Here is a 16,947-nt window from a genome sequence, read left to right as displayed (position 1 = left end):
GGTTGCTGGGAATTGAACTCAGGACCTCTGGAAGAGCAGTTAAGTGCTCTTAACCACTGAGCCATCTCTCCAGCCCACACCTGTAATTCTTATGCTGGAAAGGTGAAGATTATCCCTGAGGCTTGCTGGCCAACCAGTTTAATCAAAAAGACCCTGTTTAAAAACACAAGGTAAGGGGGTTGGGGATTTAGCTCAGTGGTAGAGCGCTTGCCTAGGAAGCGCAAGGCCCTGGGTTCGGTCCCCAGCTCCGAAAAAAAAAAAGAACCAAAAAAAAACAAACAAACAAACAAAAAAAACCCCACAAGGTAGGGAAGCTAAGGTCTAAGGTCAGGGCTCAGTGCTTCCTGCACAAGCATGAAGACCTGAGTTCAGACCCCAAGCACACAAGTAAAAAGTGGGGGATGGTGGCATCCCATCCAGCTCCCTGTGACTTTCTTTTGTGTTTAGAAAAACTGCAGAGATTTTCAATTAAGATAACAGACACAAACTGCTGATACTAGAGCCAGGTCAGGGAAGCGAACCAACCAACGCAGGTCCATCTCAGTTCTCTTGAGTGTCCTGCGAGGAAAGAAGGGGAGAGCAGCCCCACTGGCTCTTTTGTCGAAGACAAACTGGCACTAACAGAGTGGCTCCTATACTGGGTTGGGACTGCTTCTAAAGATCCCCTTTGCACCATGACTGGTGTCACACTAATAGGTTTTCTGATGTGGGTAATCACCAAGGGCTTCAGTATACAGCAAGCTGACTACGCCTACTTGGCAAAACTCGCACTACATACACCGAGTAAATTTAAACAAGTTAAAGCTTTTAAAGAGAAAGTAAAGGTCATTATTCGGCCCTCATGGATGGTCACAGATAACCCAAACACACACGTCCAAGGCCAGCCCCTGCTGACCACACTTTCTTTCCAGTAGCCTTAAACAACTTCCTTCTTGGGAAGGTCAAAGGCCATCCCCATTTCTCTCTTGCCCCTGCCACCCTTCGTCTTACCCATGGTTCCCATTTCCCCAGCAGCCCTGCCTTCATCTGTTCCACCCTGTTACCACCATCCATGTCGCTGCCAATTAATATCCTACCTCTGGGTTTGGGGTCTCTGTAGTCCTTAGAGACCTGCTGGCCACCTACTTCTAGACACCCCCTCACCTTCCCTACCCTGTTCTGAGATGCCCAGTCATTCACCTCACACAGGGTACTGTTAACACCTGGATTTATCCCTATCTTGAAAAAGGTCTCCTTTATCCTAACATTCCAGCCTTGCTGGTCTCCTACATCTATCTGAACAATGAGTCTATGTATTTATCATTAGTCTGTCCCATGTTACCACTGAGATATCAGTGTCTGGCCAGCACAAGAGGAAACTTTTGTATATGTTCAAAAAACTTCAAGGGAAAAATGTCACACACACACACACACACACACACACACACACACACACGCCCAGCCCCCAATCCCTGCTCAGTGTGAACTGGAGGACAGAAGGCCACCCACTAAGAAAAGTAGCAGCACTGGTGGCATCAACAAGAACCTGCCCAACCCCAATCTTCTGGTGAGTGAAGAAGCCTGAGCGACCCACTTCAGTTGTTTCTCTGAACCAGTTCTTCCCTCCTTCACTACCTCTGCTAACACCTGAACAAAGCCCATGGTCAACATTAACAAGGGCAGCAGTTTCTACCTCAGAAATGTCTCCCTGTACCAGGTAGAAGCTAAAAAGGACAGCAGCAGCTGCTTCTCCAGAAAATGTGACCTCACTTCCTACAACAGGAACAGCTTCTTGATCCCAAGACAGAGATGATGTTGGACTCTGGCTTCTGGGTAATGCTGACCTGTGCTCCTGTCCCCAGGTCCACCACACCCATTCCTAAGGTCATTTGCCTCTGGAATCTCTTACTTGGCATGTTTTGCAATTAATAAAATGAGGAAAACATCTGTCTCTTTGCCTAGATTAGTACTAGACCGTACAAAGTTCACAACAATCAAATTTCATGAGAGATGAAGCTGTTTATAAAAAGAAAAAAGTTAAAAGGTCACATGGTAGTTGGGCAAGGTTACAAATGACACAGGTAGCCGTCAGGAAAACTGGTTCTGGACAAGACAGGGGCTGCAGGTAGAAGAGGTGCCTACCTCAGATCATCAGTCTCTGCACCGTAAATGGTTTTGGAATTCTAAGTAAGTCTACACAGCTGTTTTCTTTTTCTTGTATATGATACATGTATGCATACAATCATGCATATGCAAATTAGGCCAAGTGTGTGCATGTGGAGGTGGGAGTCAGGGGTATCATCTTCAACAAATATTCTTTACCACAACCTTTTCAGACAGGGTCTCTCACTGTACTCTGGGCTCACTGGTGCGGTTGGCTGGCTTGCTAGGAAGTCCCAGAAATCCTATTGTCTCTACCTCCCCTTCAGGTGCGATGGGACTAAGGTGTGCACTGACCACTGTGCCTCTTTACATGGATGTAAGGGACTCAATTCAGGTCTTTGCTCCACTAACTGATCCACTGCACTAGTCTAAAATACACATTTTTTTTTTCATTTAAAAGAATTGTATAGTGTGTGTGTGTGTGTGTGTGTGTGTGTGTGTGTGTGTGTGTGTACACGTACTGTTCTTTGTGGCTACAGGCACTTGCTGCCAGGCCTGGCAATCTGAGAGTGATCCCTGGAACCCACAGTGGAAGGAAAGAACCAACTCCAAAGAGGTGTCCTCTGACTTCCACATGCATACCATGGCACCTACCCCCACGCTCAAAATAAATGTAAAAACAATTTTTAAAAATCAATTTCTGGGGGTTAGGGATTTAGCTCAGTGGTAGAGCGCTGTCCTGGGTTCGGTCCCCAGCTCTGAAAAAAAGAAAAGAAAAAAAAATCCATTTCTGGTCCAATTCAAGAAACATTCATTAAAGGCTAATATCTGCATCATGCTCTAAGGTTTTGGGAACAAGAAGATAAATTGAAATGAGCTTCTCAGTCTCAAGAAAGACAAGAAAAATAACTATGTGAGTTCACAGAATGTACAGTGTATACAAATGCTGAGAGGACAGGGCGCCCATTTAAAGAGCACCTCAGCCCAAGGCTTGCAGAGCAGGTGGGACCTAAGGAAGCTGAAGATAGAATGAAGGTAGCTGAAGACCACTGAATAGCCACAGCAGAAGGTAAGATGCTATTGGAGAACCAGACCAGGAAGCTGTGCTGAAGCCAGTCCCTGGGACACAATACTTGGGGGCACAGTGGTTAACCATTTTGTGGAGAGTCAGCACTGAACACTGGGTAACCTTTGCTACCCAAAGCTAACAGGAGGGAGCCTGCAGAAGAGGAGGGCCTATCTTCCTGCCAACCTCCCATAAGTGGACTTAGGGTTATAACCTTTCTGCTAGGATGACTTAAAACAGAGCAGATTTCAAATGCAAATAGTTTTAATACTATGGTTGAAATAAAATGAAATCTAGCTCCTACTTTATTTATAGAAAATCAAAGGCACTTAGTAATTCTGTACTGGTGCCAGCCAAGGACTAACCAAGAGCATGTGACAATAAACCAGGATAGGGGTGGGACAGGCTCAAAGGCCTACTTACCACTGATAAATTTTAGATAAAGCCCAGCACTATCAAATACAGCCTCAATTATTAAGTTCAAATGCAATTATACTTACTGTTATCAATAAGCTACAGGGAAATGGGTGAAAGCCAGAACAAAGCTTCCTTTTAGCTTTCGGACCAATGAAAAGGCAGATAGATAGATGCTCCCTAAGTGACCCAGTGTCCACCCAATGTCACCTACCTACAGGATAGCTCATACTACATCAAGGGGCAAGCCCTGCTGTCCTAGCCACAGCACACAGACGAGGTTGGCTTCATGCTCTCTACCTACCCCCCTCCAAACCTATGAATCTGTTCCGACTTGTAGGAGCTTGAGTTCTTCCAGAAAATGTCCTGGGAATGATTTCAAGTGTGAATATGTGACTACCTTATATGAACAGGTCTCAGACCAATATGAGAATAGCCAGAGAAAAGGCAGACTACAAATGTTCAAAAGAATTTAAGAGGCAGAGCAGAACTTGGAACACTTCTATCCACTCCGTCAGTCCCTGGGCAGGAAGCCTCTTCCCCAGCCAGGGTAGGACCACTGCCCATTACCACCCCATCTCATGGTATGCTGTGATCCATGCTTACTGATACCCATCCCAACAAGCCAGTGAAAACCAGAGGCCTGATGGAAGTATACCTGTAATCCTACTATTCTTGAGGCTGAAGTATTGTTACACAGCAGGCAAAAAAGTCAAAAACCAAACTAACAAAAAACTAGGGCAATCATTAGATGTCAGTAAAAATGCACATTTCATTCCAATAGCGTTGTTTTTACTGTATAGTAGGGTGACAGAAGTTTCTAAACTTCCTGTCTGGGTATGTGAATTAAATTGTGATGGATACCTAAGAGTAACAAAGTAAAGCTGCCTGACCGCTGACCTATAGGATGCACTCTAAGTATAAGGCATGCTGTACTGAACTATAGGGGCCACATTATCAGACCACAGAGAAGCAAGTTGGCAGCTAGCCATTCATTCCTACACAATCTTCAATCCATATACATTTCCTGCCTCTCCATCTCTCAGGAGTACAATCTGTCTCTCAATGTGCTCCAACCAATGTAATGAGCACCACTATGGGACCTGAGCCCAGACCTCAGGGACTTTGCAGCCACTCCTTATAACTGGAATTTCCCTACACTGCAACTGAGGAGCAAGCCAGCAATTAATACCAGCTATGACTGAGGCTTCCACAGACCCTACCTGGAGATGTCTTGGCTACATGGGACTACTATGAGAGACCAGGGACCTTCAGCTGATTCAATCAAGAAATACATCACACTGATACCACTTTAAGATGCAGTTGGGGGCTGGAAAGATGGCTCAGAGGTTAAGAGTACTGGCTGTTTTTCCAGGGGTGCTGAGTTCAATTCCCAGCAACCACATGGTAAAGGGATCCAATGCCCTCTTATGGTATGACAGTGTACTCACATACATAAAATAAAAATAAAATCTTTAAAAAAAAAAAAGATGTAGTCAGGGGAGGGGGCTGAAGAGATGGCTCTGTGGTTAAGAGCACTGGCTGCCCTTCCTGAGGTCCTAAGTTCAATTCCCAGCAACCACATGGTGGCTCACAACGTCTATAATGGAATCTGATGCCCTCCTCTGGTGTGCATGAAAACAGAGCACTCATATGCATAAAATAACTTTTTTTGGGGTTGGGGATTTAGCTCAGTGGTAGAGCGCTTGCCTAGGAAGCGCAAGGCCCTGGGTTCGGTCCCCAGCTCCGAAAAAAAAAAGAACCAAAAAAAAAAAAAGTTTTTTTTTTTTTTTTTTTTTTGGGCTGGGGACCGAACCCAGGGCCTTGCGCTTCCTAGGCAAGCGCTCTACCACTGAGCTAAATCCCCAGCCCAACTTTTTTTTTTAAAGGTAGTTTGGGAATGATTTGTTATACTAATGCTCTTGGAAACCAGGCTTCTCCCATAGGGAAGTATTCTAGGCAACACACCACACTCTTCTCTTAAGCAGACTTGAGACATTCTGTAGGAAAGGGCCCTTATCTGCACATGACATAACTCATGAGGCCACTGAAAAGTGATTATCTGTAGTTACCAGTGCTGATTTGGCTAGGGCCTACCTGGGTAAGTACCAACCAATTTCGTCCTCACAGTACTGACTGGACCTTTTAAGGGGAGCATCGAGGTTTCTTGTAGAATGTTCAAGTCTTCAAGTCACCACCTCCTCACAATCTAAACACCGAGTTAAGCAAGAGTCTCAAGGGCCTAAGACCTGCCTCAAGAAAGCCTTGAATGGGGGGAGGAAGCCAAAGTACAGGAAGCCTTAAGGCTGAACAGGCTGGCTGTACAATGTGATATCTTCTACTTTCTAAACACTGGCATTGGCCCCTTAGGGCCATGTGGGAAAAAAAAAGAGAGCTGTTTCTTGGACTTAAAAAGGTAGCTCTCTGATTTTCTCACAAGGAGAGCATTCTGGCTGCTCAAGATAAACTGCCCTTGAGCAACTCAATTCTCTACACTCTTGGTGCTTACCTTTCCCTTAAGATCTAGTTCAGTTTCTCCCTTTCTATCCTGATTTTTGGTTTTTATTTTTGCTTTAAAGCATGTCCTGAAAGATGTAGTAGTCCTCAGAGTAGCTTCTCCATTCCCCCTGGCCTGAATTCTCCAGCCTGCCCTGGCCAGTCTCACTTTCCTACTGAAGAGGATTCACACACTCATGGTACCTAACAAAACACAAGATAAGCAAGTACCTTTTGACTTAACTATGAAACTTCTTTTAGATTCCACTAGAACATAAATATTATCCTGTGTGAGAGCCTTTCCTCTCAATCTGTCACTTGGAGGACAGCAAGGGCTACACAGAGACTCTGGTCTCAAGCAAAACCAAACCAAACCAAACCAAACCAAACCAAACCAAACCAAAAAGAACCTCAAAACCCCCTTTCTGATACTGGAGATTAAAGAATTCTTTTTTTTTTATTTTTGTGTCAGTAATTACAGTCAGAACTGTAATTACAGATGGTGGTTAGCCACCATGTGGCTGCTGGGAACTCAACTTAGGTCCTCTGCAAGAGCAACAAGTCTTCTTAAACTGCAGACCCATCTCTCTAGTTCCTTTAAAGACAGTTGTCTCATGTATCCCAACCTGTGCTGTCCTCTAACTCTCTGATTTTCTTGCCTCCCAAGCACACACTTAGATTATCATTTGCCATCACCACGCACAGTTTATAAAGTGCTTCAGGACTGACAGCAGGATTCTGTGTGCCAGGCAAGCACTCTACCAACTGAGCTACACCCGTATTCTTTTGTATATACATGTATGCATGTTGTTTTCATACACATACATGTGTGCAGAGGCTAGAAGCTCACATAGGGTGTCTTCCTTGACACTTTCTATCTTATTTTTTTTTAAAGTATTATTTATCAATGCAACATTTTTTTAAAGATTTATTTATTGTATATGAATACACTGTAGCTGTCTTCAGACACACCAGAAGAGGGCATCGAATCTCATTACAGATGGTTGTGAGCCACCATGTGGTTGCTGGGATTTGAACTCAGGACCTCAGGAAGAACAGTTGGTGCTCTTAACCACTGAGCCATCTCTCCAGCCCACTATCTTATTTTTTAAGGCAAGGTCTTTTACTAGACTTGGAATTTGCCAGTTAGTTAAGCTAGCTAGCTAGGCAAACTCACAAGGACCCTCTAATCCCACCCCCAGCATTGGAATTATGGGTACATGCTGCTTTTTAGGTTTGTGCTGAGGGCAGCGTTTGTGTGATTAGGTCCTCATGGTTGTATACCAAGCACTTCACCAACTGGATCATTTCCCCAGCCCCAAAGCATTTTCTAATAAAATGAAGTATTTCTAAGGTTGCGGGACATAACATTCTATAGTCATAGGTATCTCTGAAAATGTGACCTAAATTATGGGTCATCACTCAAAAAATGTGCATGCACTGTATGTGTACATAATACGATTTCAAGAGCTGTAAACAAGGCAGGAGAGAGATCAAAGTCCTGTCAGTCTACAACCAGGATCTTTAGTGGGCCCAGCCCTTCAATCAGCCCTCTTGTTCCTTGTTCCACAGGTAGAAGGGACAGAACAATGTCTGAGTTTGTAAGAGTAACTCAAACTCTTAGTAACAGATAAGGGCATAAACTCTGCTCCAAGGACCTTCAACCTGCACACATCTTCAATTAGAGAACAAAATCTCTTACATGTATACTATTCCCCTCCCAACAGTGTTTCCAAGAAATGTTCATACTGACCCCAAGACTCCAACCCCACAACCAACAGTCTCTATGGGGGCCAAGCAGATGGTGGCTGAGTTTTCTTGTCCCACTCTAGGTGTCATGACAGACTTTCTTCAATACCCTCTCACCCAAATTATCACATGCTGCTTTCTCTAATAACCACAACCATGGAGGGAGAAGGGAAAACCAAAACCAAATCCTTTTCAAGGAATACTGTCCACGTGTTTAGAGAACAAAAGCTATCATGCCCCCATAAAATCTCCTCTTTAGTAGGTAGGAGTGCCAGTGTATGCCCTGCCATCTCAGCACCACAGCAGTAAAAGCAAGAGGACTCAGAACTCGAGGACAACCTGGACAACCTAACACATTTTGGATTAGCCTGGACTACGCAGCTCTGAGGCTCCCTGGTTACACTTTCTTCAAAGTCCACAAGGAGAACATGAAGAGTGTTGCTAGGAATTTCAGAGCAGTTACGATTTAAAAAGTTTGGGGGGGAGGTAGTAAAAGTGTGGTCCTCCCTCCTGCATGATAAAGTCCTGAATTTAAAACAAACAAACAAATAAATAAATAAACAAAACTAAAAACCTAGTCACAGGTAAATGGATACAGGCTGCCTTCGGGTGAGATGACTGTTGTTCAATAATGCAGACAGGCCCAGCCCATAGTGAAGACAATATCATGACGGAGCATGGCCTCCATGAAGACGGTATGGTGACTGTGACACTTCCTTCCATTCTCCCAAAGACTCAGAGATGGAGAGCAGGGGGAGAGCTGTGGGACAGAGACTCTTACCATTGCACCACACTGCACCCCTGCATCAAGCTGGCTTCTATATCCAAAAACTAAGAAATGACCATCAAAACCCATAAACAGGCCCTGGCCATGAACAGAACAAAGCAGTTCTGGCACTAAGATGCCTGCACTAGCCCAGGGGAGGTGGATACAACATGGCAGTTTGGGATTCTCCAATTTAAAGCACAGCACATCTCCACATAGTCTGAACTAGTCACCCTCAGAAAGGGTTCAGGCAAATATCGAAGAAAAAGGTCTAAGAAGAAAGTGCCCATGTAGACGATACAGAGAAATCACAAAGACAGGAGAAACATAGAAACACAAGGATCTAACAGCTGTTTATATAGAAAATCCATGTGGTGAATTAAAATGTCACAAATACACATGTTCTCTCAGAGCGGTCAGGACGGAAGAGCCTCTCGAGGTCCCACTCTTCCCACAGACTTTCCTTCTTCAGAGAGCTTCATCCCAAAGCAGCTTTCAGGGAGATTCTGGAGGAGGGCCAGTCTTGTGCTTCCTCATGTGTTCGCAGGAGCACACTGGTATTTCCTCTTATCCTTGAAGGGTTACACAGGCTTCACCTTGTGCTTTGAGTGTTGCGCTCATTGCTGGATATCGCTCAGGAGGACTGTGGTTTCCACTGAGGCCACCCGGAGTCTGATGCAGTTGCGGTGGTGATGGTGCTGGTTCTAGCCGCCTGCCTGCCCACTGACTCTTGTGGATACACTCACTTACCTGGCAGTCAGTGAGCACCTGACCAACATCCAGAGCAGAGGAACTACTCTGTGAGCCTTACCTTATGTACACTTTTGGGATTCTCCAACCAGGCACAGTACATTTCCTCCACATAGTTCGAACTAGTCCCACTAAGAAATGGTTCAGCAGCTACAGGTGCAGAATAGCACCGAATCTGTTGAAACGTCCTAATTGCTGCTGGTTTGTTTTGTGAAAATGTCTTAACAGTCTGGGAGGCTGTCAATGGCCTTAACTTAGCAGCACAAGTCCTTAAATGAAACATTTTGTCCTGAAGCCTTCCACAAATACCTGTTTAAAAGAAAATAGAAAAGTTTTAAAAGAATGTTAAAGAGATAAAACTTGCTCAGCTGTTCAGGAAAGAGAAACTAGCTTAAAAAGTGTTCACAACAGCCTGTTCAAAGCCTAGCCCACACGCCCAAGAGCAAGACAGAGCATGACAGTCAAACTGGCGTACCCACATCCCCTAAGATGCCTGGACTAGCCCCAGAGATGTAGGCAGAGTTGCAAGCCTTACCATCGGACTAATAAGATATGAATGACTGCAGGAAAGACAATAAGGATTAATGTTAACTGCAAAATGACATTTTCTAACGAATGCAGAAACTATCAAGGGTTCTCTGTGCTCTTCGTATTCTTGCAAGTGGAAGAATTTGACTTTGCTTATCCTCAAGTAAGTTACCCCTGGAGAAATAAATATAAAATGCCAGAGAAAGCTTGGCTCCAACAGAACAAATATCTAGAGAGCTTCAAACCCTCCTTAAAATGACTCATCACAAAGTTTGTCCTTTGGCAAATAGCACAACAGTCTACCTAAAAATGACCAGAATACCTGCTTGTTATTCGCACTGAGATTTACATTACAATTAGCTTAGTATATGCAGCCTGTCCTTCAGCCTTCTCTCTTACATGTATGGTGGACAGGTCTTAAGATACCAGGCGCTTTGCCTAATACATTAAGAACAATATGTTAGGGCTGGAGAGATGATTCAGCAATTAAGAGCACTTGTGGTTTTCATAAAGGACCCAGGTTTGAGTCTTAGTATTGATATGGCTCCTAACATTCTGTGACTCCAGTTCCAGGGGATCTTGTGTCCTCTTCTGACCTCATGGCACTAGGTATGCACACAGTACACATACAGACATGCAGGCCAAATACATACATAAAATTTTTAAAAAACTAAAAAATTAAAACAAAAATACATCAGTGGGGGAGTGCTGGTACAATGCCTTTATTACCAGGAGGAGGGAGAAAGAAGCAGGTGGATAACTGAATTCCAAACCAGGGCTAAATATTGAGACTGTCTCAAAACAAACAAACAAACAAACAAACAAATAAATAAATAATAAAAGGGAAAAAGAAAAAAGATGTGGAACCCTTTACACACAAAATTCAAAACAAATCCAAGTCTTAACTATAAGAAGTAAAACTGGAGCTGGAGAGCTGGCTCAATGATTAAGAGAGCTTCTACTGCTCCTTCAGAAAAATCAGGTTTCATTCCCAACACCCACAGGGCAACTTATAGCCACTCCAGACCCAAGGACTATGACACCTCCTTTTAACCTTACAGGCACCAGGCATATACATGGCATAAACACACAGAGGAGGGGGTTGGGGATTTAGCTCAGTGGTAGAGCGCTTGCCTAGCAAGCGCAAGGCCCTGGGTTCAGTCCCCAGCTCCGAAAAAAAAAAAAAAAAAAGGAAAAAAAAAAAAAAGGAAAGAAAACCACACAGAGGAAAAAAAATAAAGAGAAGATTTATTTGGGGGAAAAAAGATGAAATGAAACAGTGGCCTAGGTTCAAAGGTACAGTGCTTGTCTAGCATAGGCAAGGCCTTATATTAGAAATCAGAAACCTACTGCAGTTGGAATGCTAATATATGAGAGAGTAAAAAAGAAAAGGAAAGAACAGAACCAAGAAAAATGTATTTTTAAGTGTTAAATGGTATAACCTTAAGAAAGATAAACTTAAATATTTAAGCAGGTGCCAATAAGCAGATAGACTAGTGAGGGTGGATATGAAGAGGCACTTTTAAGAGGTGTTGCATAGGGGCTGGAGAAATGGCTCAGCGGTTAAGAGCACCGACTGCTCTTCCAGAGGTCCTGAGTTCAATTCCCAGCAACCACATAGTGGCTCACAACCATCTGTAAATGGGATCCGATGCCCTCTTCTGGTGCGTTTGAAGACAGTGAGGTGTTGCATAAAAACCAGCACCTGCAAACCCAGCACTCTGGAAACTGAAGCAGGAACATTTAAATGTTATCATATATATATATCATATATATGCTATATACACTTATATACTAGATATAATCTATTAAATGGGTATATATTAAATATAAACATGTGTACATATAGGTGCATGCACTGACACACGTGTGTATAGGCCCAAGGTCAATCTCTGAAGTTGTTCCTCAAGTGCTGTACTCTTTTTTGGAGACCCTGTAGCTTACTCATCTACAACTTGTCAAATGAGCTATGCTTGCTGGCCAGGGAACCCCAGGGATCCACCCTCTTCTGCCTCCCAGCCCTAGGATTACAAGCATGTACTACCACACCCAGGTCCATGCCCAGTAAGCACTTCACTGATAGTGCCACAGGTATCAATGACACCAACTTGCTATGTAAGCATTACATTCGAGGCCTGACCTGTTTTGTCTCTTTGAACCAAAGAGATAGTAAATTACTCTTTTCTCTCTCATTTTTTAAAATTATAATACAAACATTACAGCATTTTGTAAATACCTTCAAGTATTTTTATGACTAAAGAATTATAGCTTACAAGAAGCCAAAAGAGATGTCTAAGAAATTTAAGGGTCCAAGATAAGTAAACATCAACTACATTGGTCTGACAATTACTCTAACATCTAAAACATTAGTAGAGTGTCTCCATTACTTAGCATACCAGCATACTTAGCCCATCTACTACATAACTACAGGCTTTCATCCAGGTGCACTTCCAAAGTCAGACCACTGAACAAGCTTCTTTAGCTAAGTCTGAAGACTGCTGTGGTCTTTCTCTAGCAGCATCAGAGGTGACCAAGACTGCAGAGGTCTAAGCAGGTGGACTGGTAAGGGTGGAAGTGGAAAGGCACCATTAAGAGGTGTTGCATAATGCTGCATATTGTAATCCTAGCAGTATGGAGGCTGAGACTGGAACATGTAGATTTCCAGACCAGTCTGAGTTACTTAGACCTATTTCAAAGAGAAACACAATATGTTTTTAAAGAGTGAAAACTATGAAGTCTTTATAGAAAGCATGATGATCTGTCAACATTTTATTAAATGTTGACATACAGAATTTCCTGTTTCTTGCTAAATTCAGCCCCAAACATAAATGTTAAATTTAAAACAAAAGTCTGTGAAAGGGTCAACAGAGGAAGTAAACAGACTTGAACCTTGACTCTTGGAACCTGGAGAAACAGACAGAGCATTCCCCTTGTGTCACACGTCTCAGATTAATTAGTAGAGAAGCTCTAAGATGTGTGAAGAGGAACCACAAAGCCTATGCTCTTAAGCCAAAGGACAGTGACAGGTGAAGCAAGATGGGAAATTAAACAATCGTCCTAGCACCACAGTACCATCCTCAGTGATGTCAAAACACAAATCAGGAACCTCTACTCCAACAACAATCGGCTGAGAGCCTCATTCCAGCAATGAGGGCACACTCCTTTTACTGGGGAACGCATAACTACTGTAGTAACAAGTTCTTAGACATGAGACAGCATTCCTTGACATCTGGCAGTCAGGAAGACCCTGCTCTAATTTGCTTAGAAATCTAAGGGCCATGTGAAGTGATGGGTGCTTTTTTCCTAGCACCTGGAGGCAGAGGCCAGAGGATCACTGAGTTCCACGCCAGCCAGACATACACAGTGAGACCCAACTTCAAAAATAAATAAATCAATCAATAGATAAGATAAATTCTCATAACTTCTTGACTTAATATTATTAGCACCAATATATTATAGCTGTCAGGACTACTGGATAGGGCCAGGTTGGGTAGTAAACGCCTTTAATCCCAGCAGTTGGGTGACAGAAGCAGACAGAAATTTGAGTTTGAGGCCAGCCCAGTCTAAGAAGCAAGTTCCTGGACAGCCAGGGCTACACAGAGAAACCCTGTCTCAAAAAAAACCACAAAAGAACAACAAGAATCCTTAATTTGGTAAAAGACTTAAGCAAACAGATTTAAGAAGATAAGCAGATGCTAAAGCCAAGCACTACAGAAGACATCAACTTATGAAAACCTTGTGAATTGCTACAATAATGCTGGATGCCCACAAAAATAACACTAAAAGGAAAAGGCCTAAGAAGATTGTTTAAGTGGGTGAGCGTGCTTGCTCATGCGAGAACTTGAGTTCAAATCTCTAGAACCTACTCTAAGGGAGGCAGAGAGTGGACAACCACAGGGGTTTGCTGTCAGTCTAGCTCCTGGTTCAGTGTGAGAGATCTTGTCTCAAGGGAATAGAAAAACTTTATCAATATAATTCTCATCAAAAGCTAGAAGAACAAGAAAAACTGACACAGTTTTCAAATACTGAAGGAACAGAACTCTCAATCTGAAATCACCAAACAAAAGCGGCCAAGAAAGCCCAGCACTTTGATAAAGGCACTTGCTCCCAAGTAGGACAACCCAAATGGGATCCCAAGGATCCATGCTGGATCTCTTTAGAAACGAAGTGACGTTCTAAAATTGTCCACACCCACCCACACCCACTCACACACACACCCACTCATACACACATCCACACACACACTCACATACACTCACACACCCACCTACACCCACACACACTCACACTCACCCACACACTCACACACCCACCCACACCTACACTCACCCACCCACACCCACACTCACACACCACCCACACTCACAGACACACACACACACACACTCGCACCCACCCACACACCCACACTCACACACCCACCCACACTCACAGACACACACACACACTCACAGACACACACACACGCACACACACTCGCACCCACCCACACCCACACCCTCACATACTCATACACACCCACACCCACTCACACTCACACTCACCCACTCACACACACTCACCCACCCACACCTACCCTCACCCACCCACACCCACCCCCACTCACATACACACCCACTCACACTCTGTCAGGTATGGTGAGGCATGCCTGCAAATCCTAGCATTTAGTAAGCCGAGGCAGGATAACCATGGACTCAAGGCCAGCCTGGGTTGTATATGCTAAAATAAACCAAAGGAAGTTAGCAGAAAGAAAAGAGACAGGATATTAGAAGAAAATAAGCAAAATGGAATAATTAACATTTAACATATCACTATAAATCCTAACACCTCGTCAGGAGAAGCCTGATAGGCAGGTATACAGAATGAAGTATATGCTTGTCTACAAGAGTATCATTTCCCAGACAGTTAACGCTGAAAGTAGGGCTGAGAACACACATTTCACGGAAATATTAACCATATTTCCAAGAATAGCCCCATTACTATTTGGTAAAATAAACAGCACAGAAAAGGAAATTACCAGGGACTGAAAGGCACATAAATAATAAAAATATCAGGGTTGGGGATTTAGCTCAGTGATAGAGCGCTTGCCTAGCAAGCGCAAGGCCCTGGGTTGGGTCCTCAGCTCCAAAAAAAAAATCAATCTACCAAAGAGATAAGCAACATACCAAGAAAGAAAGTAGGGGCCTGCAAGATGGATCGGCGTCACCAAAACTGACCACCTGGGGTCAATCCCCAAAACCCACTGGATGAAAGGAGAGAACCAGAGCTCACAAGTTGCCCCGTGACATCTATACTAGCACTGTCACACATGCACGTCTCCCTACTCACAAATAAACGTAACTTTTTAAATTAAAAGAAAAGGAAGCTGCATAATATGTGATGCAAAGCGCCAAGGGTAGAAAAAGACAATTATAGTGTCACTCATCCTAATGCCGCTTACTAAAGTAAAGTAATCTACCTGGTTCCACCTTCAAGGGCAAGGCTAGAGGCTCAGACAAATGGGGAAACTCCAACGGCGTCCTCTGCTCAATGTCAGAGTACAGGATGTACAGACACAAGTAGGGCCTCTAAGGGTAATGAAATCCACAGAAAAGCTGGGGAAAAAATTTTACTTCTGTTTTTAGTTACATGCTTCTACTTAAGGTCACGAAGCCCCGTTGCACATTCGCAATAGCTTTACCACATAGATACTTATGTACTTAGAGACCTCAATGGAAAACTGGTTGACCCCACTGGGGCCTATAGAGGTGTTCCTTGAGTGACCTTTTGACGTCAAGGGTCTAAAACTCCACCCTCCAATGATGATTAACGCCGCCATTTTCTGATCTTACAGTCAGGAAGTTGGGTTACGCATGCGCACAGCACCTAGCCCATCGCTTCTCATTACCTTTAATCCCCTTTCTCCACACCTCACCCTGCTCCTTCACCGTGTAGAGACTCCTATGCCCTACCCTCCGCTCTCCTGTCTAACACTTGTGTCCACGTGATGACTCTTCCCGAACTTGTCATTTCAAAGACTGGCACAGTGCTCGGTGGGCAAAAGGAACAAGATCTGGTAACTCATGCGAGGGTACGGTAGCAGGCTTCCCAGTCACTCAGAGGATAACTCACATCTGTCACACACTCTCGCGAGGAAAGCGGTGCGTGGATGGTGTTTCTAGGGAAACCAGTGTCACCTTGGCCGACAGCCTGGTTTACCTCATACCGGCAGGTGGGGCTGCCGCAGGCACCAAGGTCAGCGCCGTGACCGGGCGCGGCGAACACTGGGGACGGCGGCCTGCTGGGGCCAGAGCACGCAGGACAAAAGAACGCGCGCGGGCCGGAGGAAGCGACCGGGCCACGTGACACGCCGCGACCTTGGGGCTCTCCCGGGCCGCCGGGCCACCTACACCCTAACCCGCCGCCTTCGCGGCTCCGTCACCAGAGCCAATAGCGCTCGGCCCCGCGACCCCCGGCGCGCGTCCGCGTCCGCCAATCTCCGCCCGCCTGGCGGACCCTGCCACTCCATTGGCTACGATGCATGTCCATCAGGCCTCGTCCCCCGCCCATCATCGCCGCCCTCCGCCAGCCCGGCTCCGTCCGGCTTCACACCCGTCACTCAGGCACTCGGGCTGCAAGGACGAATTGGCCTCACCCTCGGCCGCGAGCTCCGGGTGTCAAGCGCCGAGCCTCCCAGCACTGGACGGAGCCCGTCTGCCGCACAAGGTTACCTGTCTCCTGTTCAGCTCCACCCGAGTGAGGCGCCGACACCCCACTCCGGGCTCCAAACTCTCGGCCCCGCCCCGGCGTGTGGCGTCAACGCGTAGCCCGGCCCCAGAGGAGCGGCCTGCTGGACAGGCTTGTGGGCGTAACATGACGTCACAGAATTGGGTTTCAGTCGCTCCGGCTTCGCGCCAATGCAGAACTTTGCATCTGGCCAAAGTCAGCCTGTTGCTCACTGCCTTTCGGCTGTCATTAGAAGGCACACGTGAGAAGCTTCCAAAGCTTGTTAGGCACCTAGTAAATCAGGGCGCGTGATGCAGTCCGATAATTGCAGCGTTTGGCGAGCCGAAGCAGGAGCGTTGTGACTTTGAGGCCCACCGACTTTGTATCCAAA

At 45.1% G+C, this 16,947-nt stretch overlaps 1 protein-coding gene across 14 annotated transcripts in view; it reads right to left on the bottom strand.

Moving 5' to 3' along the window:
- The window catches only part of Ogdh (oxoglutarate dehydrogenase), a 67,202-nt gene extending 50,589 nt beyond the window's left edge, over positions 1-16,613 (bottom strand). For 4 of the 14 annotated variants that reach the window (XM_087583879.1, XM_087583868.1, XM_087583875.1 and 1 more), the window contains exons 1-2: positions 16,562-16,588; positions 9,385-9,632 (exon numbers count right to left, since the gene is read on the bottom strand). Coding sequence is in view for 13 of the 14 variants with exons in the window: in XM_087583868.1 (XP_087439994.1) it covers positions 9,385-9,606 (222 nt within the window). In the remaining variant the exon portion in view is untranslated. 14 annotated transcript variants of the gene reach the window in all.
- Between the last annotated feature and the right edge of the window lie 334 nt (positions 16,614-16,947).

This window comes from Rattus norvegicus, chromosome 14, assembly GCF_021556685.1.
Source record: "Rattus norvegicus strain SHRSP/BbbUtx chromosome 14, alternate assembly SHRSP_T2T, whole genome shotgun sequence".
Lineage (NCBI taxonomy): Eukaryota > Metazoa > Chordata > Mammalia > Rodentia > Muridae > Rattus > Rattus norvegicus.
The sequence above is the reverse complement of the archived record's forward strand: the minus strand, read 5'-3'. Positions and strand labels throughout refer to the sequence as shown.